The sequence below is a fragment of the Ptychodera flava genome (genome assembly GCF_041260155.1).
Source record: "Ptychodera flava strain L36383 chromosome 23 unlocalized genomic scaffold, AS_Pfla_20210202 Scaffold_23__1_contigs__length_28996876_pilon, whole genome shotgun sequence".
Taxonomy (NCBI): Eukaryota; Metazoa; Hemichordata; class Enteropneusta; family Ptychoderidae; genus Ptychodera; species Ptychodera flava.
This window is the reverse complement of record NW_027248277.1, coordinates 16,987,358-17,013,125: the sequence shown is the minus strand read 5'-3', so window position 1 is coordinate 17,013,125 and position 25,768 is coordinate 16,987,358. Positions and strand designations below refer to the sequence as shown.

At 37.0% G+C, this 25,768-nt stretch overlaps 1 protein-coding gene across 7 annotated transcripts in view; it reads right to left on the bottom strand.

Annotated features, from left to right (window-relative positions):
* Positions 1-4,363: 4,363 nt before the first annotated feature.
* Positions 4,364-25,768, bottom strand: part of LOC139123508 (myosin-4-like) — a 275,832-nt gene continuing 254,427 nt past the window's right edge. For all 7 annotated transcript variants that reach the window (XM_070689667.1, XM_070689669.1, XM_070689670.1 and 4 more), the window contains 15 exons: positions 24,657-24,903; positions 22,110-22,173; positions 21,416-21,522; positions 21,026-21,133; positions 20,535-20,584; positions 19,445-19,614; positions 19,270-19,317; positions 18,730-19,048; positions 18,034-18,110; positions 16,760-16,902; positions 15,768-15,939; positions 11,145-11,368; positions 9,815-9,951; positions 9,099-9,344; positions 4,364-7,351 (listed from right to left, as the gene is read on the bottom strand). In XM_070689667.1, coding sequence (XP_070545768.1) covers positions 18,919-19,048; positions 19,270-19,317; positions 19,445-19,614; positions 20,535-20,584; positions 21,026-21,133; positions 21,416-21,522; positions 22,110-22,173; positions 24,657-24,903 — 924 coding nt within the window. In that variant the 3' untranslated portion in view covers positions 4,364-7,351; positions 9,099-9,344; positions 9,815-9,951; ... (3 more) ...; positions 18,034-18,110; positions 18,730-18,918. The remainder of the gene's footprint in view (positions 7,352-9,098; positions 9,345-9,814; positions 9,952-11,144; positions 11,369-15,767; positions 15,940-16,759; positions 16,903-18,033; positions 18,111-18,729; positions 19,049-19,269; positions 19,318-19,444; positions 19,615-20,534; positions 20,585-21,025; positions 21,134-21,415; positions 21,523-22,109; positions 22,174-24,656; positions 24,904-25,768) is intronic.

Here is a 25,768-nt window from a genome sequence, read left to right as displayed (position 1 = left end):
GAAAAATAACCAAAAAATTCAGCAAAAATATAAAATTCAAGATATCTTCACGATATTCATCAAACTGATTTTGATCAACCTTAGTAACCTGTATACCAACTATCAAAGCTATCAGATTAGTTATTCTTGAATAAAAAAAATTTTGACCAAAAATTTGGAAAATTGCCCCAAAATTACAAATATGAAAATTTCAATTCAATTTGTATACACTTGACTGAGGTCATCCTGAGGAACATGTATACCAACTTTCAAAGCAATCAGATGAGTGGTTTCAGAGTTAAACATTTTTTGACTAAAAACTGAAAAAAATTACCTGAAAAATAGAAACATGCAAATTTCACCCCAAATTTTAAACACCTACTTTAGAATACCTAAAGGAACCTGCACACCAAGTTTCAACCCTATCTGACACAGAGTTTTAGTAATTTGCAGGGTTTTTCCTTTTTTCCCCCTCATTTGCATATTTTTGACACTGACAAGTTCATTTGAACAAATTCACATCTCCACCCCTAGGTGCACCTGTACACCAAATACTAAGACAGTAGGTTCTGCCGTTTAGCTGTTTTTGACGTGGACGGACATACATACATACATACATACATACAGACATGCAAATGGGATGCAAATGAACTGATTCAGCTTATACGATTACCTCACATTGGTATACCAAATGTGAGCTAAAAATAAGTTGATACATATCCAAATTATGGCTCAGGAGATGACAAAATCATAACAAATGGCCACAAGGCAGCCATATTGCATTTGATTGTGAAACCAATTGGCATGCATATTTATGACATTGGTCAATGTCCTTGTACCAACTTTGAATAAAATCCGATGATACGTCTGAGTTATGGCTAAGGACATGAAAAAACTGTAACAAAATGGCCGCCAATTTGCGCCCATATTGGATCATATCGTGAAACAAATTGACGTGCATATGTATGATATAGGTCAATATCCTTGTACCAACTTTGCATATAATCGGTTGAGATGTGCTTGAGTTATGGCTCTGTACATGAAAAAATTGTAACAAAATGGCCGCCATGTGGCCATATTGGATAATATCGTGAAACAAATTGACTTGCATATGTACCGGTATGATATAGATCAATGTCCTTTTACCAACTTTGAATAAAATTGGTTGAGATGTCCCTGAGTTATGGCTTAGTACATGAAAAAATCAAAACAAAATGGCCGCACGGTGGCCATATTGGATCATATCACAAAACAAATCAACGTGCATATGTACGACATATGAAGTTAAATCCTTGTACCAAGTTTGAATGAAATCATGCATCCCAGGCATCTCTGAGATATCTGTGTGAACGGACGGACGATGGACGGACGCACGGACATGACCAAATCTATAAGTCCCCTGGACAGTGTCCGAGCTAGGGACAAAAAAGAATTGCACAGGCATATCTCAGCTAGATATCTGCATTCATGACCCTATGAATGGACACAGCATTAATATTAATTTCATCCTGGAACGCCTGTGGATCATACCTGGGGACCCTGTGGACGGATACCAAATACAGGAAAAAAACGGCCGTCACACAGCCATTTTTGATCAAATCATTACAAAAATTGGCATGCATATATATGTGATAGGGATTAATATATGTACCAACTTTCAATGCAATCGCGCCCGGCATCGCTGAGAAATTTACGTGAACGAACGCACAGTCGTCAAATATGGGAAACAAAATGGCCGCCAGGCAGCCATTTTAGACCGGATCAAAACAAAAATCAGTTTGCATATGTCTAACATATAGAGTAATCTATGTACTAAATTTGAATGGAATTGCTTCTAGCATCACTGAGAAATTTGCATGAACGTACACATCGACATCAAATACAGAAAACAAAATGGCCGCCAGACGGCCATATTGGATCGGATCGTAAAACAAATCGACGTGCATATGTATGGCATAGGTAATAATCTTTGTATTTTGTACAAAGTTTGAACGAAATTGCTCCAGACATCTCTGAGATATCTGCGTTAACGGACGCACGCACGCACGCACGGACATGACCAAACCTAAAAGTCCCCCCGGACGGTGTCCGTGGGGACTAATAAGATTCCTCCAGCCCCCCCCCCCCCCTCCCTGCCCCCAATCGTTATTTGTGAACGCAGCCTAATGTGACATGGGCGGTTATAGCAATAGTATACAGTTGCCTGTATCTCCCTGATGTGTACGTGTTATATTATGGATCCACATACAGTCCTTTGATTTGCCACTTCTGTGACAATTTCAGGAACAAGTTCTCAAAACAATAACACAAGTTCAATCACATTTAGATCAAGTTCATCATTTATTCTCAGCTTGTTTTAGTACCAACCAATCATGAATAAAACTATTCATATGCAAAGCAAGTACAAACCTCTGGCTGATGTCACTGTGACCGACCGACTTTTGCTACTTCCTCCACTAGACTTTGTTTCGTTTTGTTTGGGGGCGCTGTTCCAAATTCTGATGATGGTACTTTGATTGGAGGCAGTGGCTGAGTCTGGTTGAATCCTTCAGCGCTTTTGGCTCGTAACTGCCGGCACCGCTGCTGTGTGGATTGACGTACGGTGTGGACGGAGGAGCCGCGGTTTGCATCTCCAGTGACAGACCTACATCAGGGGAAGAATAATAATTGTATTTTGTAATATTTTGCCAGAGGCATCATTTTCTGATGTACACTTTAGGGTAACTATGATTTCAGTGTTTGTTTGAAATCAGACAGACTATTTTTAGCTCCATGGTTGCAACTATGATCTTTGTTGAAGACTAAGGTTATTTTGTGGAGTATGATTGTTGAAAGTGGAAACATCATGAATTTTTTGCCCCTGCATGGTGCAAAATTTGTTTACAAAATCCTGAAGGGCACCTTGTCACTAACACGTGTAAAGGATGAAGAATTTGTAGATAAATTGATGATATCACACTATTTCTCCTAACCTGGCAGCATACTGTAAAATATTAAGCAACTTAAGGGGTCTTTGCCTCACTTCTTCAATCTGATTGGTTGAAAGCAACTTCACTGCCACCCTATTGGTATTCAAATACATAAGGCCCCCCAGTCTCAGGAGTATAAATATCCACTTTGAACTTACCTGGGGCTAGAATGGGGTCTCTTTGGTGCATTTGGTGAAGGGTTTGCTGATGGCCGTGCTATCGTCATGTAGGATCGTAAATTTGTGTTGGAGGCCATGACTAATCTATCATCTGTACTCACTGGCTTGATGGATGCACTGAAATTTGTAATACAAAGAGGGATAACTGTTTTACTCACACTTATATTTTATTTTTGTGTTTATTATGTTTGCTGTTTATTTGCATTAGGTGTTAGGATAATAAAGTAATAAAGTTTGATAAAGTGATTTCATGTCATGAAATGAAGAAAGAACAATAATTTTGCCACCAGTTTCAGCCAAATGTTATGCCACCTAGGGAGTCATATCCAAACCAGCCTATCAGAAAAGACCTTACTCTCACCTTATGGTATTCTGTCCAATCAGCATTCGGTTTACATCCAGTTCAAGCAGCCTTGGTGTGGTTATCATATTGGAGATGTGTTTGCTTTGCTCTGAGCCAGGTTTGACATGTGATGTGGTCATGGCCCACATGGGTTGTTCTGATGGTCCCACATTCACTGACAACCCTTGCATTGGGACTTCATCATCATACTCTTCAGGTATGTCAGCGCCATCAAAGGTTCCCTGAAATATTGATGAATAATAATACATTTAGTTTCTTTTCAACTATATTTATAGGGTGCAATCCTCGCAGATATGGTAAATTTTCGAACAATGCATTGTACACTAGAGTATTGTGGCAGTTTCAAGGGGAAAAATACAAATAAATCAATAAACATACTGATGATAAATGTACCTGTGAAAATACTTACGATACGTTCATATCGTCTGCTTGGCTGACACTTTTTAAGGAAAAGTCTTGGTGAACCTCTTGTTGATGTCTGCAACTTCTCATTGTAACTTGTGGAAAACAGTCGTAGGTGGCGCTGTTTTGATGATGTGGAATCATTGCTTCTCCTGTTTGATTTCTTGGAAAACGCACATCAAATTGTTGTTGTTTGTGGTGAAAAATAATCGAAGTTGAATTTGTGTTATGTATGTATCTGGTATTAGGCCAACTATAATATATATTGTCTTTTCTGTTGTCATAGGTACTCTTACAGGATATCTCCAGGTAAACTTTCTGAACATATCATAAAGTCACACAGTTGACTTCAAGCCACTTGAGGACCCAAGAAATGGTGACTAACAGACATACAATTTAAACTTGCAAAATTTTTGAAAATTTTGGCAAAACACTCCCATTCAAAGAAAACAAAAATATCACAATCGAGCTGATGCACAAAAATACTTTTTTATTCAAAGTTTGGGACGAGATTTCCAGTAAAGGTTTGATATTTGTAAAATTACACTTTTTACAATATTTGGTTGTAGATTGGATTCCTATATACACAATTTTTTTTTGTTTCTATAAAGAAAGTGCTTAATAAATATCACTTGTGTGCAAGTTATGAGAGAAGCAATAGGTTTAAAACCACCCTTGCTCCCTGGTTTATGAAATATTCTCATTGTTTTCTTTGGTCAAAAGGGCCATACCACTAGAAAACAGGGGTTGACAGCAAAATAATGGGGGTCATACTAAGCTGTATTACAATTAAATGTTATCCTAGTTAGTATGCTGCCACTTGTTTTCTATGAAAGGTTCCCTAACACAGTTTTGTTTCTACATACAAAGGATTAGACCGTTTTGACAAGACGTCCAAGAGGAACACAAAACATTTTGTTTTCAGACATACGGCTGTCTATGAAAAACACAACTTAGTTTTACAGTTTTTATTGAAAATAAGAGAACCCAACAAAGGGAATTTTCCTGGACATTTTGGATGCAATTTGTGAATATGCCTGAAATACCTTGAATATATCCTTTTTACATGAGTACTAACCCTTTCACCCCTGTTTCATGTGTAAAGGTCCAACTTTTTAAATAGAAAACAATAGGGCTGTACCACACTGTGGGTTGTGAAAGGGTTAACAACACAAAAACAGTATGATAATGTGAGTGGTATATACAGAGATTTAAACATATTGTACAAATTTTTTACAATAGTGTAAATGTGTATTTCCAACAATTTTTTAATCATTATATACCTGTACACATGATTCATAAACAGTTTTCCGCATAATTTTTCTGGAAGTTTGTTTTTCACCACCTTCGATCAATGCTAGAGTTGGTTAATTTCTTTTTCAGTAGGAATTTTGTGTGAAGTAGAACGTGCCTCGGGGACTGACATTTATTAAAACTCAAAATTTTTTTCCATACTCTCTTGGTCTTCCACTTGTGGGGGTTCATTTTGAAGCTCTTGGAGTGTAAACGATTTTGACGATCTTGGATTTTTCAAAAATTGACTTTCAATTATTTCCCATAGAGTTAATATAGGGAAGGCCACCATTTTGAATTTCAAATATCAGTAAATGTCAAGTAATTTGTTTCTCAAACCAAACTTGCTATGGTGACCACTGATTTTTATTTTTCAGTTTGTAAGAGTATGTTTGATAGTTTTATTGATGAACGTTTGAAAAAAAAATTTAAACCTTTCACTTTGGAGGTGCATACTATGCTCATAATGCACAAATACAACCATGACTTTGTCAAACACGTTTATGGATTATCTTTGATGAATACTGAAATTGTCCTTTTGAGGCCAACCATCCCTTACTGACATGAAGTTCTCCTGATAGCTTTCAATATATACTAACCTGTTCACCCCCAATTCTTTGTAAACAGGTCCACAATTACCATTGATAACACAATGCGTTGGCAAAAACATAGTGGTGAGAGGTTAAATAGCTGATAGATCGCACATTATTCGCACATTTCACATTATTTTCTATGAAAGTCAACAGCCTATTTTCATCGTAGAATTAACAGAAGAACAAAATATATAAAGCCCCTCTCCATTCAAATATTTATAATTTGACAGTTCTTGTTCTCTGTAAGGAACAAATTTCATCACAAAAGTAACATCGCGGACAGAAAATTGACATTTACAAAAAACATAAATTTTATGGTTTGCTTTTTGTTGTTGGTCATTTTCGCTTGAAGTTTAATAATGAATAGAAGTAGTAGATGCAAAGAGAAAATAAAATACTTTGGCTGCACAACTTCAGTGAATTTCAGCTTTGTAGGACGGAACAGCTGAATAGCATTGGTTTAACTGTACTCTATGAGGAAAATGGTTATTTTAAAAATGTTTGTGATGAGGGTGCTGCACTTCAAAAATAATGCTTCTTATAATTGATATCACATTGACACAAAATATAAAATTTTATATTTACATTTCATATATGGTTGATAAAAGCATATTTTAAATCAATGAAAAAACAATATTTATGAGTATGTACAAGAGTTACACATAAACTAAGCCAGTTGATCAAGAACATTTGAGATAAAATTTACAAAAGAAAAAAATTTCAATTTAGTGACATGGATGTGAAACACCTGTAGCAGGAAAGTACATCTTGTATGGTTACTGGTTGTCATAATGTTGGTTTGGTGAACTGTGGAAAATGAGAATTGAGGGGACATTCTGTTGTGATAGTATAGCCAGCAACTTGTATGTTAATGTCTGTATGTCTCTGTGTGTGTCTGTGCATGTGTATGTGTCAGTGTGTTTGAATTGCTGTGCAAAAATCTCAAGACTGTGTAGGAATGATATCATCAGTGGATTTGAAATTTCTCTGAAAAAAAATTCGAGTGGAGTTTCATCTTCAGACTTTTTCTTTACAATTCTGAAAAGTCTCCTGAACATCTTGAATAAATCAGTCTTTAAGTAGTTGATGTGTGAAAATCCTTTCCTGAGAAAAGAAGAGCTGGACGGTCACGTTCATTTACATTATTTAGAAGTAAAATTTTAAGGTTCAAAGTTCATAAAAATCTCTGTAAGGCATAGCCTACCAACTATATAACATTGTCTGCTGAGAGGAATCATCATTGACAATGTCATTGGCTAACAGGACCCTCAGTGGAGGTCAGAGTTCAAAGGTTACCAGTCACATTACATCAAAGTTCAAGATTCTGCTTGCACAGGTATTAAGTTGGTAGGTGTGGCAGGTCAGAGTTCATAGGTTAAGTTCAAGTTTCTGCTTGTACAGGTGTCAAGCTATGCGTCGTCGACTGAGAGGGAGACCGCGTCACAACTTTTGTTACCATACCGACCGGCGTATCTGGAGGAATAGGCGTCTGGTCTGGAGAAGCAGATCGTCGTATCGATGACCCTGGAGGAGTACGTGGAGGTGATGGCCTACGATTTGCACTATGCGTATCTAGAAGTAAGAAGGAAATTGTTTACCAAATTGTATAATATCCTAAAAATAAAGTAAGACTTTGCACACATTTTAAGTATAATTTTATAATTTAAAAGTATTCACTGTATGGTTGAAAGTTAATATTTTACTATTATCTAACAAGGTAATGAACTCTGCTCAAAGAACAGAAGAAATTGTTTAAAAATTCCTAGTGCCAGATTATTAAAGGGACAAAGTCGGCCATTTTTCATGAATTTTGTTTGATACGAGATACTACTTATATTGTTTGACATGTTGAAAGATACTGAATAAATTGGTGACCGTGCATATATTCAACCCGGGTTTTAGACAAATATACCATCACAAAAATAAATTAATGGTCATGACCATTAATTCATTTTCGCGATGGTTTCATGTATCGTGTCTAAACCCGGGTTTGACTATATGCATGGTCATCCATTCACTCAGTATCTTTCAACATGTCAAACAATATAAGTAGTTATCTCGTATCAAACAAAATTCATGAAAAATGACTGACTTTGTCCCTTCAAAGGAATTGATTATGAATGCAATGTTCAAGAAAGGTATCCAAAAAAGCTACACATCCAATATCAAAAACGTTGCAGTGAATCAAGCAATCTTTGTAGCTTCGTTTTTGACAGCAGAGCTATAAAGAAATTGCATGGATGATATCATGTGTTGCCCTGTTACAGAATTGGCATATGTTATCCATTCCAAAGTCTGATCTTTTTTGAATTGTCCACTGAAAAGAGACTCAAAAAGCGTACCTTGGTGGTTACATGCAGTGAGAACACAAAAATCCATTGCCAATGTAACATATGGTAACTATATATGACATTGGAAAACATACAATACAGGGAAAGCCTGCTAAGAATGAATGTTGAAAGTTTGATCTAAATATTATCTCACTTGTGTAATCTGTTTGTAAAATTGTTTCAAATGTTACTACATGACCAGTTCTTGCAATTACAAAGTTGTGATACAGCTGTTTCACAGTTGGCTTCCACTATAATTATTCAGATAAAACAATAATACTGTCAGCTAATAGGAACTGATTTTAGTGTGTGTTTGTATTTTGTCTGGAGGAAAAAGAAACATATGTATTAAAATATTCAACGATTGGTAAAATACCTTCGTCTCTTTAAAACTTCAATATTTTTGGGCAAACAACTTCAAGAAATGCCAAGAGAAAGCCAAGACTCTGACTATGCTGCTATATAATGTGACATTGGATTGTATACTCGACCGCAGAGTGACGTCAGTAGGTGAAACACAAATGAGCGAGGTGAATGAGAGATCAGACGATACAGAAGAGTGAATGATACAGAAATTGTGTGGAGAAAATCAGAACTAAAAGTTATGTCACTGATGTATATTGAAACTTTGAATATTGTTTTGGTGGTTGAAAAATCCGAACCCCTTCACGGCGCTGTGACGCAAAAATGACGTAAAAAACCGCAAGTACCCTGACAACCTGAGGTCGAGTATACCAGTATAATGCAATCGCTTGCATCAAAGGTGTACCAGACAGTATACTTCTCAGTGTGTGTTTTATTATGGGACAATATACAGCCCTTTGATCAGAGCCACTTCTGTGGCAAAGTCAGGAACAAATCAGTTTTCAAGCAATGACACAAGTTTGATAACATTTAGATCAATTCCATTGTTCATCCTCATCCTGACTTTCGCTGTCTGTACTGACCAATCATGATCAAAACTAATCATATGCAAATTAGGTACAAACCTCTTGGTGATGTCACTGTAACCGACCGACTTTTGCCACTTCCTCCACTCGACTTTTGTTTTGTTTTCTGTGGGGGCGCTGTTCCAAAGGCATCTTCTGATGATGGTACTTTGATTGGAGGCAGTGGCTGAGCCTGGTTGAATCCTTCAGCGCTCTTGGCTCGTAACCGACTGCCGGCACCGCTGCTGTGCGGATTGACGTACGGAGTGGACGGAGGAGCTGCGGTTTGCATCTCCAGTAACAGACCTACATCAGGGGAAGGATAATAATTGTATTTTGTAATATTTTGCCAGAGGCATCAAATTCTGATGTACACTTTAGGGTAACTATGATTTCAGTGTTCGTTTGAAATCAAACAGACTTTTTTTAGGTCCATGGTGGCAACTAAGAAGAGTAAGGTAATTTTGTAAAGTATGATCGTTGAAAGTGGAATATCAAAATTCTATTGCCACTTGTATGGCACAAAATTTGTTTAGAAAATCCTGAAGGGCACCTTGTCACTAACACGTGTAAAGGATGAAGAATTTGTAGATAAATTGATGATGTCACACTATTCCTAACCTGGCCGCATACTGTAAAATATTAAGCAACTTAGGGGGTCTTTGTCTCACTTCTTCAATCTGATTGGTTGAAAGCAACTTCACTGCCACCCTATTGGTATTCAAATACATAAGGCCCCCCAGTCTCAGGAGTATAAATATCCACTTTGAACTTACCTGGGGTAGAATGGGGTCTCTTTGGTGCATTTGGTGAAGGGTTTGCTGATGGCCGTGCTATCGTCATGTACGAACGTAAATTTGTGTTGGATGCCATGACTAATCTATCGTCTGTACTCACTGGCTTGATGGACGCACTGAAATTTGTAATACAAAGAAGGATACTGTTTATATATACTCGCATTTTTATTTTAAGGTAGCGGTAAAGGCTATTTTGCACGAATTCTTTTCTCAGAGTTAATGTCAAGTTTCAAGTGTTAGAATCAAGATATTTAGTTCAAATTTTCAGGATAACTCCCTTAGTTAATATTTTCTCCAAAGAATATAAAAATTGTATGTTTGTAGCCATGATTTTGAAATATGACACCAATCAATATTAAAATTTAATTTTTCATATTTTTTACATCTTTGAATTTAGTAATAAATTAATATTACCAAATTAGTTATAAATATGTTGACACTATTAATTGTAAGATTTGTACGGCAGGATTTGTAAATAAAATTTGTTTTTATGATTTTGCATGGGTTTACATATCAAAAAATTATTAAAAATTCGTTCAAATTTCAAAATGTGATTTTTCAAAATGTACTTCAAATACAGGAAAATTATGCCGTACAAATCTATCTGTAACCTTGTTAATAGGCTGTAAAAATTCCATGTCCATATCTCATTTCAAAGGTTGGATTTAATTGGTATAAAATTATGTAGGAAAACTGTTATTCTGTCAAAATTGTTGAAAACAAGCCATATTTGCACCCCTCTTTTGAAGTCAAAGAGCAGTCTTTTTGGTTAATCTCACTTTTGACACCTCTTTGACACTCAAAGAATCTAAAAATGCATTTATAATAGCAGTCACGCATTCTGAATGCAAGCACTGCCTTGTCAAACTTTCCTAAAAAACTGTAAAAAATGACTTTCCCTTTTCAAACTTTTTTTAAAAGCTAGGGACCTCTACCATACTTAATACACTAAGGACTCCCCAACTTCCTCTTATTTGGTCAGTTTTTCAGAAGTTTCAATGGGCTATAACTCTGCGATGCTTATGACCCCAAATGTCTACTTTCTTTTATTCCACAGAGAATGTTGACTTCTTTCATGTTTTAATAGTTTTATTGAAGTTTATAACTGACGCTCTAGCCTTTACCGCTACCTTAATTGTGTGTATAATGTTTGCTGTTTATTTGGGATAATAAAGTAATAAAGTTTGATAAAGTGATTTCATGTCACAAAAAGAAGGAAGAACATATTTTGCCACCAGTTTCAGCCAAATGTGATGCAACCTAAGGAGTCATAGCCAAACCAGCCTATCAGAAAAGGCCTTACTCTCACCTTATGGTATTCTGTCCAATCAGCATTCGGTTTACATCCAGTTCAAGCAGCCTTGGTGTGGTTATCATATTGGAGATGTGTTTACTTTGCTCTGAGCCAGGTTTGACATGTGATGTGGTCATGGCCCACATGGGTTGTTCTGATGGTCCAACGGTCACTGACAACCCTTGCATTGGGACTTCATCATCATACTCTTCAGGTATGTCAGCGCCATCAAAGGTTCCCTGAAACATGAAAAAAAAATGCATCACTTCTTTTAAACTATAGGTGGTGCACTCCAGCCTCTGATATGGCAAATTTTCAAACAATGTATTTCAGATTTTCAACTGTTATACCCTGTTAATAGAGCCTGTGCAGGCATAAGAGAATCTGTGATTTCTTTCTGTGTCCGAGAAAAAACTTTTATTGCCATTTCCTTTGAAATTAAGGAAGAATGGGCCTTGGGAACAGATATTTAGACTCAATTTTTCAAACATTTTTCTGGTTTATACCATAAATAGGGGAGGGCGGTTTCATTTTAAATGTCCTGGCGTAACAAAAATTTTCACAGTCTTAGTTTTTCAAAAATAGAGTTAACACAAGGATGGAGGTTATTTTGAATTCCAAATATCGATAAATGTTAGGTAGCTTGCTACTCCAGTACCAAACTTTGCACTGTGACCCCTGATTTTTATTCTTGATATGATTAGAGAATGGTTGACAGTTTCAATGAGGAACACCTGAGCCAAAGTTTAAGGCTTTCATTTCCAAGACGAGCACTACCTTAAGTTTCAGTGATGGAAAATATATGGAGGTCATTGAGTTCAATTTCCTTTTCTAAGCTACAATGCAAAATACTGTTGAAAAAAAGGACTTCGATTTCCGCCGTCCGACTTTATTGTCACAGCCATGGCGCTATACTGGTATACATTTTTCATTAATTATTGTACTTGGGCCTCAGCCCAAGTACATTTGTTTTCATTCCGTGGGAAAAAACTGTAAGGTATAACCATTTCTGGCTGAGACCAGGGAGGGCAAAATGTATTGGCTTCATCTTTCTTGGCATAATAAATGGCGTAATGATGTTAACTGAATGGAAGTGCTGCTCTCAGCCAGTCTTGAATAAGTGAGATGTGAATATAAATGCTTCTCTATCTGAGTTTTTGCCACAAAATCTTCTGAATATAATCAAAATGTGCATCGAAATGCAACAATTAATGCACCCTCCGTTTACTAGGCGATGGCACGACCCTTGCTACACCCACTGGACGAGCCAAAGTGGGAGGGGTAATTTCGGTTTGGTCGAACAGGAGGGCTCGAGACCAGAATTTAACATTTAAACTTGAAACATGTTTAATCACTGACAAGATGTGGATTAGTGTTAATCAAAGAGAAAGTTTGAAAAGGAAAGGTTTTATATCCCGGACACAATGAAAAACATTACGACTGGAAACTGTACCCCCGGTTGAGAATAGTAACGCCCACAGCGATGGAGAACACTTATCCTTGAGCTGAGAAAACCAGACCATCATTTCGAAATAGAGCTGCAGATTCGAGAAGCTCGTTAAAAATAGCTAGGTACACCCCATAAGGGGTGGTTTCGAGTCTTGAGGGCAAATTTCGCCTCCTTCATTTAGAAATCGTACGTTTGTTTTTCCAGGGGAACACATCATTTGACACAAAATTTGCATGAAAAGGGGTCGCCAGTGAGCACGTGGTCAATCTGGCATAAGAAACAATATGAAATGTTGGGTAAAGCCAGTCCAAAAAAACTGATTTGAACTTTTGTGTTTTGTAATTTATACCACTGCAGTAACATGACTTTTTTTTTGACAACATCACACAATGTAATACGTTTTGAAACTGAATACTCCGACGTATTCTGTGTCCCCTTTGCTAAAAAATACGGTATGCCGATTACCATGTAAGGAGATGATGACGTCAAGACAGATTTGTAGTGCGTTTGGTCTTGGATGGTGCATGGTGCATGAAGTTTTGTCGAGGTAGCTTGTGTATTTATTTCCTAAATGGGAGATATTAGGGTCGATCTAAAAGGCCGAAAAATGTTATGATACTCTAAGCGAGCTGAACTCCAATGCGAATGGTTGGATAATTTGGAGGATGTCTAGACTGATCTCGTCTCATTTATTTGGCGGTCAGTATTGAATTTCAACTGCATCACAAGTTTGTGTCGAACGGTCAACGAACGATATTTTAGAAATCTGGAGACATGGCACATCGCAGTTTTATTTTAGTATTTTATATTTTACAAAAGATGTAAGAAGCAATGATTTTGTTGAAAATTCTGAAAAAATATAGGAAGATTTGATCGCGAACACATTTTCACTTGGGGGGTCAACTAGCCCTGCGTACGATGCTGTGTGTTCCGCTACAGCTAACCGCCCCGCTCACCACAGCCCTGCAAAGACCCGTACGTTGGGTCGGTGACTTCAAATCCATTTTGGGACTTGACGTAAAAAGCCAAATTACTGCCGAAATTCAGCGTTCTTGGGCCCAAGTCGTATCCCAGCCTACCTCAGCTACTCGATCGCTTCCAAAAATGACAGTCTTTTATTCACTTCTCGTAAATAACCGTCGATGTCGGCAACTCTCTCGCTGGCCCTGCGTACGATGCTGTGTGTTAGCTGTAGCACATAGCATCGTACGTAGGCTAGGGGTCAACATGGGGTCGCAGCCATGTTGCCTCAAAACTTATTTCTGTCTGCACTCAAAACTCAAAAATGTCGCATATGAACCTGAAAAATCGATGTAATTTTGTCAAACTTCGGCGAAATTTCAGCCTATAGACAAAATTTCATCTAGGTAAGGTAAATTTACTGAAATTTGATCGACAAATAATCCTGAGCTTTGAACGTGACAGCTCGCCTTCTCCGGGAAGTCATGCATCCGGCCACAGTCGCTCGAGAGCTATTCAGCTCTGGGACTATTCGCCCCATAGACGAGTATACAGAAGCGAGAAATACCTCGCTTCTGTATACTCGTCTATGGGGCGAATAGTCCCAGAGCTGAATAGCTCTCGAGCGACTGTGATCCGGCCAGCTGCCCATATGGCCGGGTGCATGAGATTGTTTTCAAGCGACGGCGGCAGACCGTACGGGGCTCTGGATATGAACCTACCGCCGGTGTAGCTGTAATAACTGTTGCGTTGTTTTTAATCACCACGGACGAAGTCCGAGGGGACTTATAGGTTTGGTCATGTCCGTGCGTCCGTCCGTCCGTTCACGCCTACAGTACCCAACCCCATACAGATGCACGTCGATTTGTTTCACAATGCTATCAAATTGGCCGTGTTAGAGGACTTTTTAGTTTACACCTCCATAGACTCCCATGTATAAGGCAGTTCTCCATAGACTCGCATGTATGATGCCAAGAAAAATAAAAATTTAGTTTCTCATCGTATTCATATTGCCTAAAGGATGCAGTGACACAGTTTTTTTTGTCCCCACGGATAAAGTCCAGGGGGCTTATAGATTGGCTCATATCCGTCAGTGAGTGCATCAGTGAGTCCATCGGTTCACGCAGATATCTCAGACATGTTGACAAAATATCATGTGACCTTGGTGACCTTTGACCTCAAATATACATTATTTTCCATGACTCAGTAACCACAAGTGCTAAACCTTTCATATTTGGTATGATGGGACACCTTATGATGCCACATATTGTACTCCATTAATTATGTGCATATCTAATTATGAGCGAGCCAATAGAGCAAGAGGTCTGATTTCTGGTATATAGGGATAAGTTAACAATATAATTTGTTTGACAAAACTTCACGTGACCTCAATGACCTTTGACCTCAAATATACATATTTGTCCACAACTCAGTAACCACAAGTGCTACACCCTTCATATTTGGTATGAAAGGACACCTTATGACACCATATATTGTACCTCATTAATTATGTGCATATCTTATTTTGAGCGAGCCAATAGAGCTAGAGGTCTGATTTTTGGTATATAGGAATAACTTAGCAATACAATTATTGTGACAAAATGTGACGTGACCTCAATGACCTTTGACCTCAAATATATATATTTGTCCACAACTCAGTAACCACAAGTGCTACACCCTTCATAAATGGTATGATGGGACACCTTATGACACCACATATTGTACCTCATTAATTATGCACATATCTAATTCTGAGCAAGCCAATAGAGCTGGATGTCCGATTTTTGGTATATAGGGATAACTATAGGGTAGAAATCTAAATATGCCCATCTAAATATTAGACATCTACCATCGAGAACAAAAGAAATTTGCTGTAATTTGAATATTTAAGGAGTTTAAGCAATTCCCGCTATAAATAAAGAACCCCTGCCTCAAACTCCACAAAAGTTGCTAGACATATTTGCCGTTGTCATGCCATTGCTTCGTTTAATAACCAGTTAATCAAATGCCTCATTGACAGGAGGAAATTCAAGACCATATTTGAATAGTAGTATATATTGTCCTCAAAATTACTCTATCACGGCCCAAGTACTCATTGCCTTCAGCAATACTGCATTTTTATTATTAATTTAAGTGATATCAATTGGCTACCAATGGGGATCAATGACCAAATACTTGCTTGATATAAATTCGAGACGTCTAGAAGAAACAATCATGTAAGGACAAACCTGTGTAGGAGGTCTGGTAAACCTTGATGCATGTACTGATGCTGGTGTAGGTGCTGGGACTGGATTCATAGGTGTGCCATCACGAATTGCCATTGGTGTGTATGCCCGGCTGGCCATTTTTGGAGGTCGATAATTCTGGCTTATTTTACCTGTGTATTTTGCTGTGTACCCTCTGTGAACAAGAAAGAGAAAATTACATTTGAATTTATTCTTTTCATACTTTTTGATAATGTAACCATGATTACATCTAAATATATGAATTATAATTCTATTTTTTCTGATAAACCATACCATGATTCTCTGTCCAACTGTCTCTTTGTGTGTTTTCATCTCTCACTGTTCCTCTGACAATATTTGTCTCTTTTTATCCATCTGTTTGCCTGTATGCGTCTATCAATATGTCTATATGTCTGAGTATCTCAATGGGAGGGGGTCATCAGGACTGCACTAAAAGGTCATTGGGACCCATACATAAAAATTGTAGCCAATATATACCGGTATTATTTGACAGAAAGTTAGAACATGTATGTTGTACATCATAAAATTTAAATGTAGCAGCTATGTTGACGTGATGCATCTAGATATCATGCATGAAATACATTGTTTGTAAATAAGAAAGTTGCACAGCTGCAGAACTTTCCTAAGATCCCCTCCCTTTAACATTATTTCGTATATTTGATGTATGCCTTTTTTTGCTTCCTTTCTTTGCTCAGTGATGGCAGTGTATGTCTGGGGTGCAATTTCCCACGATTTCACTGGATTTTTTTGCTGACATGATGGATGTTAATTTGTCCCAGAGTTCATTCCAAATCCCAGCATTTCTGATGAATTCACGTGATTGCGTTATGTGTAACAGAAGGAACTGTGCCAAACTGTGAAGTTTGGTAATGAAAAAAGTGTACCATCACACTGAGTGACAGTGAACCATCCTTTCTGTGGTAAGGAACGTAGCTGCCTTCCTTAAGAGGGTTTGAAAAGTTCAACTAACTTACTTTCCCTTCCATGAATAGATTGGTTTGATGAGGAAAATTCCGGACTCTTCCTCAATCAGGGTTAGTGTATCCATTAGGATATGTGCCAGTCTCATCCGTTCCTCTCCCATTTCATCCATCTTTTCATTCCATCTTTGTGCTCTCTGTGGAAAAGATACACACATCATCAACAAATATTAGTTTGACCCTATCGTTTTTGATGGTAAGGTTGGACCAATATACATGACATAGGGTGCAAAGGTTCCTATCTTAACGATGATGTTATGTTCCGAAGCAGCTTATAATTTCAAGAAATTAGTTTTAAAAGACTGCAAATTTTCTGCAGATATTAAATTTTGAATTACTTACAATGCCATACCCTAAGCCAGTTCACCCCTAATTCTATGTCAACAAGTCCACAATCACCATTTATAATAATGGGTTTGGGCCAAACCATGGTGGTGAAAGGGGTTAATACTGAAAGTTTGTGAGAGCTTAAAAAAATTGTTCACATACAGTTGTACTTTGGACATGTATTCTGCATTCATAAGATGCCAAGTTAGAAAATATTAATCATATGTTATCAAATAAAGTGGTAATATGAGGTCTTTTCTTCACAAGTGTATGTTTCTTTCTTCAATTGAAGTTAATTCACGCGCTCCATAAAACATTGATGACTTCTAAACTTTCAACCTATCTCCAAGTGTATTAGAAAAGTTACAACAAACATCAACAAAATGGGCATCGTCATGACAGGGGTCATGACCTGTAACTACATGACCTTACCAGTACATACTGGCATTTTGTTTGTATAAATACTACCAAAGTGATTAAACATGTTACAGGAAACCACAGTCACTGATTACACTCCTGTATTGCTAGTGTCACTCACTTTAACGCCAATATGTGCACTTGTTGTCACCGCACAATATTGAAATATGTAGACTACACAATATACTCAGTCATGCATAAAAGCATGTGAGGTCACACAAAGGTCATGAAACCAGTCTACTGGTTCACACCATGTTTGTGAATATTTATGCAAATTTAAAAGTGAATTCCTTCACAGACATGTGATCCAAAAGGAATTCTATTGGATAACCATGGAACTTTAAGTACCCCAGAAGATTACCATAAGATGTCGACATGACAGTAGAATGCATATGAGACAAGTTCAAAATTACAACTGAAATCCTATAAGTATCCTATTGGATTTTGATTGGATTCCAGTGGGAAGTAGCTTTTCAGAATTTGAAATGAACAGTGTTTGTAAGGGAATAAACAATTCTACTTACAGCATTTTGTAAAGCCTCCATCTTGTCAAGTAAATGGAACACATCGTCATCCAGACTTTGACTCTGTCGAACATGTTCTGAAATATCAATGAAGACAGCTTTGTTATCTTGTGTTCTGAATTTACACACCCTAGTACAGTGAACATTGGTCAGCTCTTGCAAACCTCTATTCTGGTAGACATGGTAAAATTTAGTTCTTATCCAAAATTTTTCTCACTGTCAAAATGTGGTAAATCTGACGAAAATGTTTCATAAGCTCTCAGACCTGATTCACGTATTCTTGAAGCTCTTTGCCAAACTATGAAATAATGAAAAACTTAATTAGATTACACAGGAAATTGTATTAAGTGGAAAATGTAAAACTTCTGTAGTTGATTGGTATCTGGGTACTGGTGTAGACATTGAAAATGTTGTATCCATACTGGAATTAAAATCATAGGTCCACATCACTAAAGGTTAATTAAAATTAAAAGAATTTTAAGGATTTTTTCAGTAATTTTTAAGAAAATGTAGAGGTCTTACACACCATTATACAGGTAATATTTTTGACATAAATAATTTTTACTTTGTTTTTAGGATATCGTTACTTCAAGGAGTGTTCTATTGATAACTTTGAATAGGGAAATGCACATATACCTGGGGAATGATGGGTAACTTATGAATATTCATACTCTACGACAGAAAATTGAAGAATACCTTCAATGTTTTTCATTTGTACATGGTGAGAGTACTTCTTGACCAAATGTACCAGTCGTTGGCCAGGCAGATCAACGTAACTTTCCATCGCATCAACGGCTTTCTTGTACGACTCCGCTGTAACTTTATTGGTTTGAAGTCCCTTCTTCAGTGCCTTTTGATTCCTCTCAGAATCCAGGCTGGAGAACATTATCGGCGGATCTTCTGCTCGCGACTGGCTAACGTGGAACCATACCTAGCTGTACTGCCCGCCACTGCAAGTTCTCGTTGTAGTTCGGTTATCATGTCCTGCATTTCCATCATAACTACCGCATTGTGACTGTGAAAAAACACCAAAAACAAAGTAATTAGCATCTCATTTGCATCCCAGAATCAGTTATTAGGCCGGTTTGAAGCATTTTTGCAGAGAGTTTTCTAATTGGCTGCTGTGGTCACATGTTCCTGTATCATTACTTGTGTGGCCAATGCCAGTCAGCCATACATGTCACATGACAAATTTAACCAATCAGTGTCTATGAAGTAAACAAAGGCTAAACTTACTTCAGTTGTTCTTCGTAAACTTTCTTTTCTTTCTTTTGCTCTTCTTTCCTGCAAATATTATAAATCAAGTGTAAATCAATCTTCACAAGAAAGGGTCAAAATGTCTAAAGAAACACTGACTGTAAACAGGCTGAAATGCACAGGATAATTTTGATGGAATGACAATTAAACTTACAATTTCTCAAGAGCTTCTTGTAACTCTTTGACAATGGCTTCTGTCTCGAACGTGACGTTGCTTGCCTCCCTCTGCACTTCTGGTTCAGTTTCAAGGACAGTGGGCTGTGACTGTTGAGTTGTTATCGTTTGAGCTGTCAAACCACGCGACAAGGATGAAACCCTGGGATCCTGTCCAACAGAAAGCCACAAGAATAATTTTAATATCACTCTGGCAAGAATATGATTTTTTTCCTAAATATAGCATTCAACCTGCCACACTGACTATTGAATTTTTATCATCTGAGCTGTTAAAACCACATGACAAGGACAAAACCCTCTAATTATGTCCTATAGATAGTCTCAGAACAGTTTTTATGTTGTGCCGCTGAGAATGGATTTTATTACTAAATATAGCATTCCACTTGCGACATTGACCATTGAGTTGTTATCATCTGCACTGAATTAACCCTATTGACATCACCATCTGCAGTCTTCTCTCATGGCACAAAATTCTCATACAAGATCTGTAAGAGTTATGAATCTTTGATACACTGTAAAAGAGCTCATGTAATTACAACCATTTGCAGTAATAGAGCGCGAAGCCACTGCAGTGAACTGTTATAAAACTGCTTACACTAATTAGTTTCAGCTGTAGCCATGGCCACTTTGGTGTTGAACAAGGCTACTTGATAAAGACCAAAAAGTCTGCTTGTACAAAGGCAAAACTAGCTCTGTCTAAGGCTCGAGTTGTAAATGAGAGTTTACGATTGGCACCCTGTGTTCAAGATTAAGATACAATGTAACATTACCATGCACTGGTCCATGTACAAATCTTTTTTATTTCAACTTCCCCAGACAAACTGTCTGCATGGGACATACAATGTTGTCGACTTTGCCAGCTGGCTACAGCTGAAACTAATTAGTGTGAGCAGTTTTATTGCAGTTCACTGCAGTGGCTTCGCGCTCTAATTCTGAAAAGGGTAGTATTACTCTACACTTATACCTTGACTGATACTTATTATTGGACCTGTTTTAACATCTAATATTCCTTCTTTCAATGGATATTTTTGAAGAAATATGAAAATACAAATCTTAAAAAAACAACTTACCATTTCATTTTCAATCAATGTTGAAAGAATATCAGAAATCTCTCTCAAGGCTGAAAAAGGAAAAAATAGACGAAATTCAATTCACATCGTATTTTAAATTTTGTAGTCTTTAGTGTTTACTTTCAACACAACCTACAGTGCATGACATATGCAGCTTTGTAAAAGGACAGTTAGTAGCTGTAATTTGTGAAGAATTTTTTCATTTTTTGGGGGTGTAGAAAATGAATGCATATTCTTCTTCTGTCAAGGGTTTGTTGAGATATAATGTACCAGCTGTTAAAATAGAACACAATGTGGAAAATACAATGATATGGCAGGCAAATGCTTCCTGGACTAGAATTCTATGTCAACTACATTTAAAACTGCCCACATATAGAATGCACTGACCAGTTCAAGATGATATATATTCAACATGTTTTTGGAGTCAAACAGCAAAAAAAAATAGTATCAAACTGATCAAAAGTTACTTTTAATGGAACATTAATTTTTACCTCTTTCTGTGTTTTCTTTCATTTCTGAAACTTGAACATGAACCATCCTATCTGGGTCAAACTCTACAATAGGAATATCTTCCAGGCGAGTTGCATGTGACATCAATTCTGTAAAATAAAGTCATAGTAACATATAATCAGAAACAAACTCATAGAAGGACATTGCAGATAGTTTGATGTTTTTTTGAAATCAGTTGCTGCACACTGTAGTGACAATGTCAAACATTCTGAATAATTGTTCACTAAATGACTGCCACATTTTTTTAAAATGCAGACAATAATCAAATGAGATCCTGCTGATGTCTATGGCCATTTTTCATCCTCCATAGCGCTATTGACTCCATGACCTTTCTTGAAATTGTTATTTATATTGTCTTGGTCAAAGCTTACCTTTGTCTTGTAAGATTTTCACAAGTTTTTCTTTGAAGTCTTGCACCACTTGGTAAGTATTGAGGTACTCCTGCACAACTGGATGGTCCACAATGGATACAGATTTCCTGGCAAAATAAGCAGGATTTCGAAATTTATTTCTGAAATATTTTTAAACAACTGATATTTGACAACAAGATATTTGTGTGCAGAAAATGAGGGGGAAAAATTCACAGCAGGTGATTCTCTTGTAATACTTTCACCACACTGGTTCAGCCCAAACCAATTGTTGTTATAATGAATTGTAAACAACAGGACTATGTAAAAATTTAACCCTTTGAGTGCCAAAGGTGATTTTTGTTGCCTTTATACGATATATCGCCAACAATTTTTTTCAGATGTAGACAATTTTTTCTGATTTTTCCCAAAATTTTGGTCAAAAAGTGAAACCCATGAAAATTTATGTCCATTTAGTCCAAAAACATGGAAAATATTAAAGAAAAATTCATAAAAATTGGTAAAATGTTGCCCTGTATTTTTGGGGCAAAAATTACAGTGCTCAATTGGTTAGTGGTGACAGGGAGTGGGGTGATCATCTCAAAAGGTCCCTCCAACTTTTCAATAATGTGCTTTTATAATACTTACTGTGAACAATAGGACTGTTGAAGTTTGATGGTGATGAGGGGGTTGGGGAGGGGGGCGTTGTTTATCTTACCTGGACGAAGCAGCACTTCTGATTGTCATAGGGGAGGTAGCAGTATCAATCAGTTCAACTTCAGCTGAATAAACAGAGAAAACACAAAATTACAATTTGTTCAACCCTAAACTTCCATCTGAAATGGAATGTTCCGACTGTGAACACACATTGGCTCATCCCGTTGTTCAAATATTTCAGGTGATTAAAATACAGCTCATTTTTTGAGGGCATGTAAATTGTTTGATATCAATTGAGGCTGAAGTACATAAAGAAGGGTTTCTCGACAGATACATTAACACTGGTTATTTGTTGATGTGGATTATACCATCCACAGATAGAGGTGAGCAGGTTGAAAGCTGTGTGCAGGTGCATGTGACTCTGCAAATGTGAGACAGCCCAGTGTTGTGCCCAGTCAGTGAATCAACTCTGTGAAATATGCAACATTTGTGAGAAAGCGACACTTAGTACACTGAAGACAATTTGCATAACTATCATCTAATGCACTGTGAATTATGATAAATATACCGGTATAACATATACTAGCAATTTGTGAACTCTAAAGAATACAAGCTACCATACTATATCAGCTACAATAAATACCACTTATTATGTGAATAACATGAACCACAGTCCCTCCACCCACTGGTTGAGAAATGCTATTATTGAAAGATGTGAATGGCCAATACCACAATTGAGATTCCGGTTATCGGAAGCTTGCGCATATGACACTCCAAGTGTCAGAACTTCCTGCAAAAGTCATGTGTGAGATTTTTGTAGACATGTAGTTTTTAGTTTAATTTCTCCAATCAGTCCACATCCAGCCAATTCTAAATGCTTAGTGATTTTTATGTAAAACAGAAAGAGGGGGTTCCTGTTTTAATTATGATTAGTTGGTTCAACGAGAAATGTGCTGTTCAATTTTTAGAGTGCTTTGTTGGCTTGCTTGGTATTATGTTCATTATCCAGTGACGGGTCAGTGGAGGAACTGTGCATGAACCTACACACATAAGTCACTTCTTAGACATCAGGAACTAATATATACACTACTCATAAGACTATCAAAGCTATATGAATACGAGAAACAATGAACCTATGATGCCGTAACAAAAAGCAAGTCACAATGACCACTGTGAAACTAAACATGTCAGACTAATCAACATTGCTATTGTGACCTTTGATGAGACAACATGACGACTACCCTATTTACATGTCGACCAACATAACATCACATTGACCTGTAAGCATACGTGTGGGTGTAGCACAAGTGCATGCAAACTTTGTTCACAGTGCTTTAAGGTAGAGTGTGCCTCAGGGTCAGATATTTGGACTTTAAAAAATTTTTACAATTCTTGTCCAATCTACCAGTTGTGGGAATTCATTTTGAAGCTCTTCGAGCAAGATACATTTTCATGGTCTTATTTTTGAAAATCAAAAATTGTATGTTTTCCCTATAGAGTTAACACAGGGATGGCGGCCATTTTGAATTTCAGATATTGGTAAATGTTAGGTAACTAGTTTCTCTTGTACCAAATTTTGCACAGTGGCCCATGCTTTTTACCAGTTTCATTAAGGAAAGTTTGAGAAAAAGATTTTTCACTTTCGAGGCACATACTACCTTAATATTATGAACACTGCTGTGTACATTGCAGATTCATCCACATTAATTACGTACCCATGGTACCCTCGTCAACAACCTCAACATATTCATCATTATCAAAATGATTATTTTCAGATTTATATTTGGTTTTGACATGCTTATGGTGCAAAATTTCAGGCGAGTAGCTTATTGAAGACTCGTCATCACTAAACTCGTAGGAAAGGCTAGAGATGCTGCGAGGGTGACGAATAATGCGTCTGGTAGTGCGATTAGCTCGTTGGGGGAGAGGTGGTCGGTATGAAGATGCTGTGGAGCTTGACATGGCTGAAAAAATATTGGGCAGTAAGCAAGTGAAAGAAGTAATTAGCATAGAATATGCATATCATTAACATACATTAGGAAAGTCATTACCATAAATTAGCATACAGTTACTTTGAAAAAGGTTCAAGCATTGAGAATAACAGTGAGTCTTCGCATTTCTCTGGTGCATTTGCTAGTTAAAAATCATGGAAATACAGAAAGCAAAAAATTATTGTGACTATAAAAGAAAGTATCATTTGCATATTTAAATTAGCACCACCATATTAGGAAAAATTTGATGATGATAGTGTTCTAAAAGATTAGTCATTGGCTCAAGAAGATTTAAAGAAAGAGTAGAAAGTGTGAAAAGAAGAAATTTACTGGTGATCTGTTAAAGTTGCTTGATGATAGTCTTAAAGGAAGAAAGTTACAATAGTCTTAAAGGAAGAAAGTTTTGGGAAAACTCTGGTTGGAATTTACATTTGCAAATTTGCATCTCATCTTTTCCAATGAAGCAGTAGAGTCAGCACTTTTCTTCATTCATGTTACCATTAATAACCAAAACCAACCATAAATAACCATGAATAACCATGAATGAAAAATAAGTCGTAGCTCTGTTATCTAATTCACATATCAAAAACAACAATGCCGGAAAAAACACAACATACCATCACCACCTGCTTCTTCATCCTCTGGGAATGGTGCGTCATCTGTCGTCGCTGTCTCAGTGCGCGATTTCGCACTGAGTAAAGAACCGTGCATTGACGTGGCACGGGATTGTCGTTCAGCTCGCCTTTCTTCCATCTGCGCTTTCAGTTTGTTCACCAAGTCTATCTGACTGCTGGGTGTTTGCGGTCGGCTGTCTTCTTCAGTTGGCACCTCTGAGGGCGCTCCAGTAGCCTTATCGGTCGCAGCCTTGTCAAATCAAAACAAAGAAACATTGAACCACAATCATAACCCTCAAAGGTGCAAACAACCTGTTTACCCTACAAAACTTAATGTAATGATCTATTCAGGGTATGAAACAATTGGAATATCCAACTATTCAACTTTTACAGGGTTGCAAGGGGTACATATTACAGGGGACAACACGATTACTAACAAGCGGTTGTACAAAATTTGCGAGCAACCTAGAAACATTACAAAGCTGATGATTAAAATTATAAATACTAATAATAAGCATGTTAAATAAATATCCCAAAATGTCATGGTTTTCAATTTATGCAAAGTTATTTGCTATTGCAAGTTTAAGATTAATTATGCAAATTACCTGAAATAAAAAAAATTACAGTTAACATACTTTGCCACAAATACTAGGGATGGGAGATCATGCTACTGGAATAGAGAAAAGTTGTACCATTTATATAATTTGGGGATTGTTTTATGGTTATTAAGAAAGCTGGGTGCTTTGTATCAACTTTCACAAACATAGTCTCAGTACAATGGCAAATATACCTTGAAATTATGAAATACTAAGTGATATCACGTATGATAATTATGCCCTGACTTCCATGATTTAAATATGAGCAACAGATGAAAATTTGTCACATGAAGTTCTTTTACATCAATAATATTTATGAAAGTTATGCATGTTTACCCGTCAATGCACTACGATGTAATTTTTTTCAGTTTGGCTGTTATCAGCAATCTGGTTCTTAACTTCTGTGTTGAAAATGATACTTCTTTTACATATTTGTTATATAATGGTACAGCTTTTCTCCTACATTAAGCAAATATAGACATTGCAGTTTCCATAACATTTATGCAAATTACAAGCCCT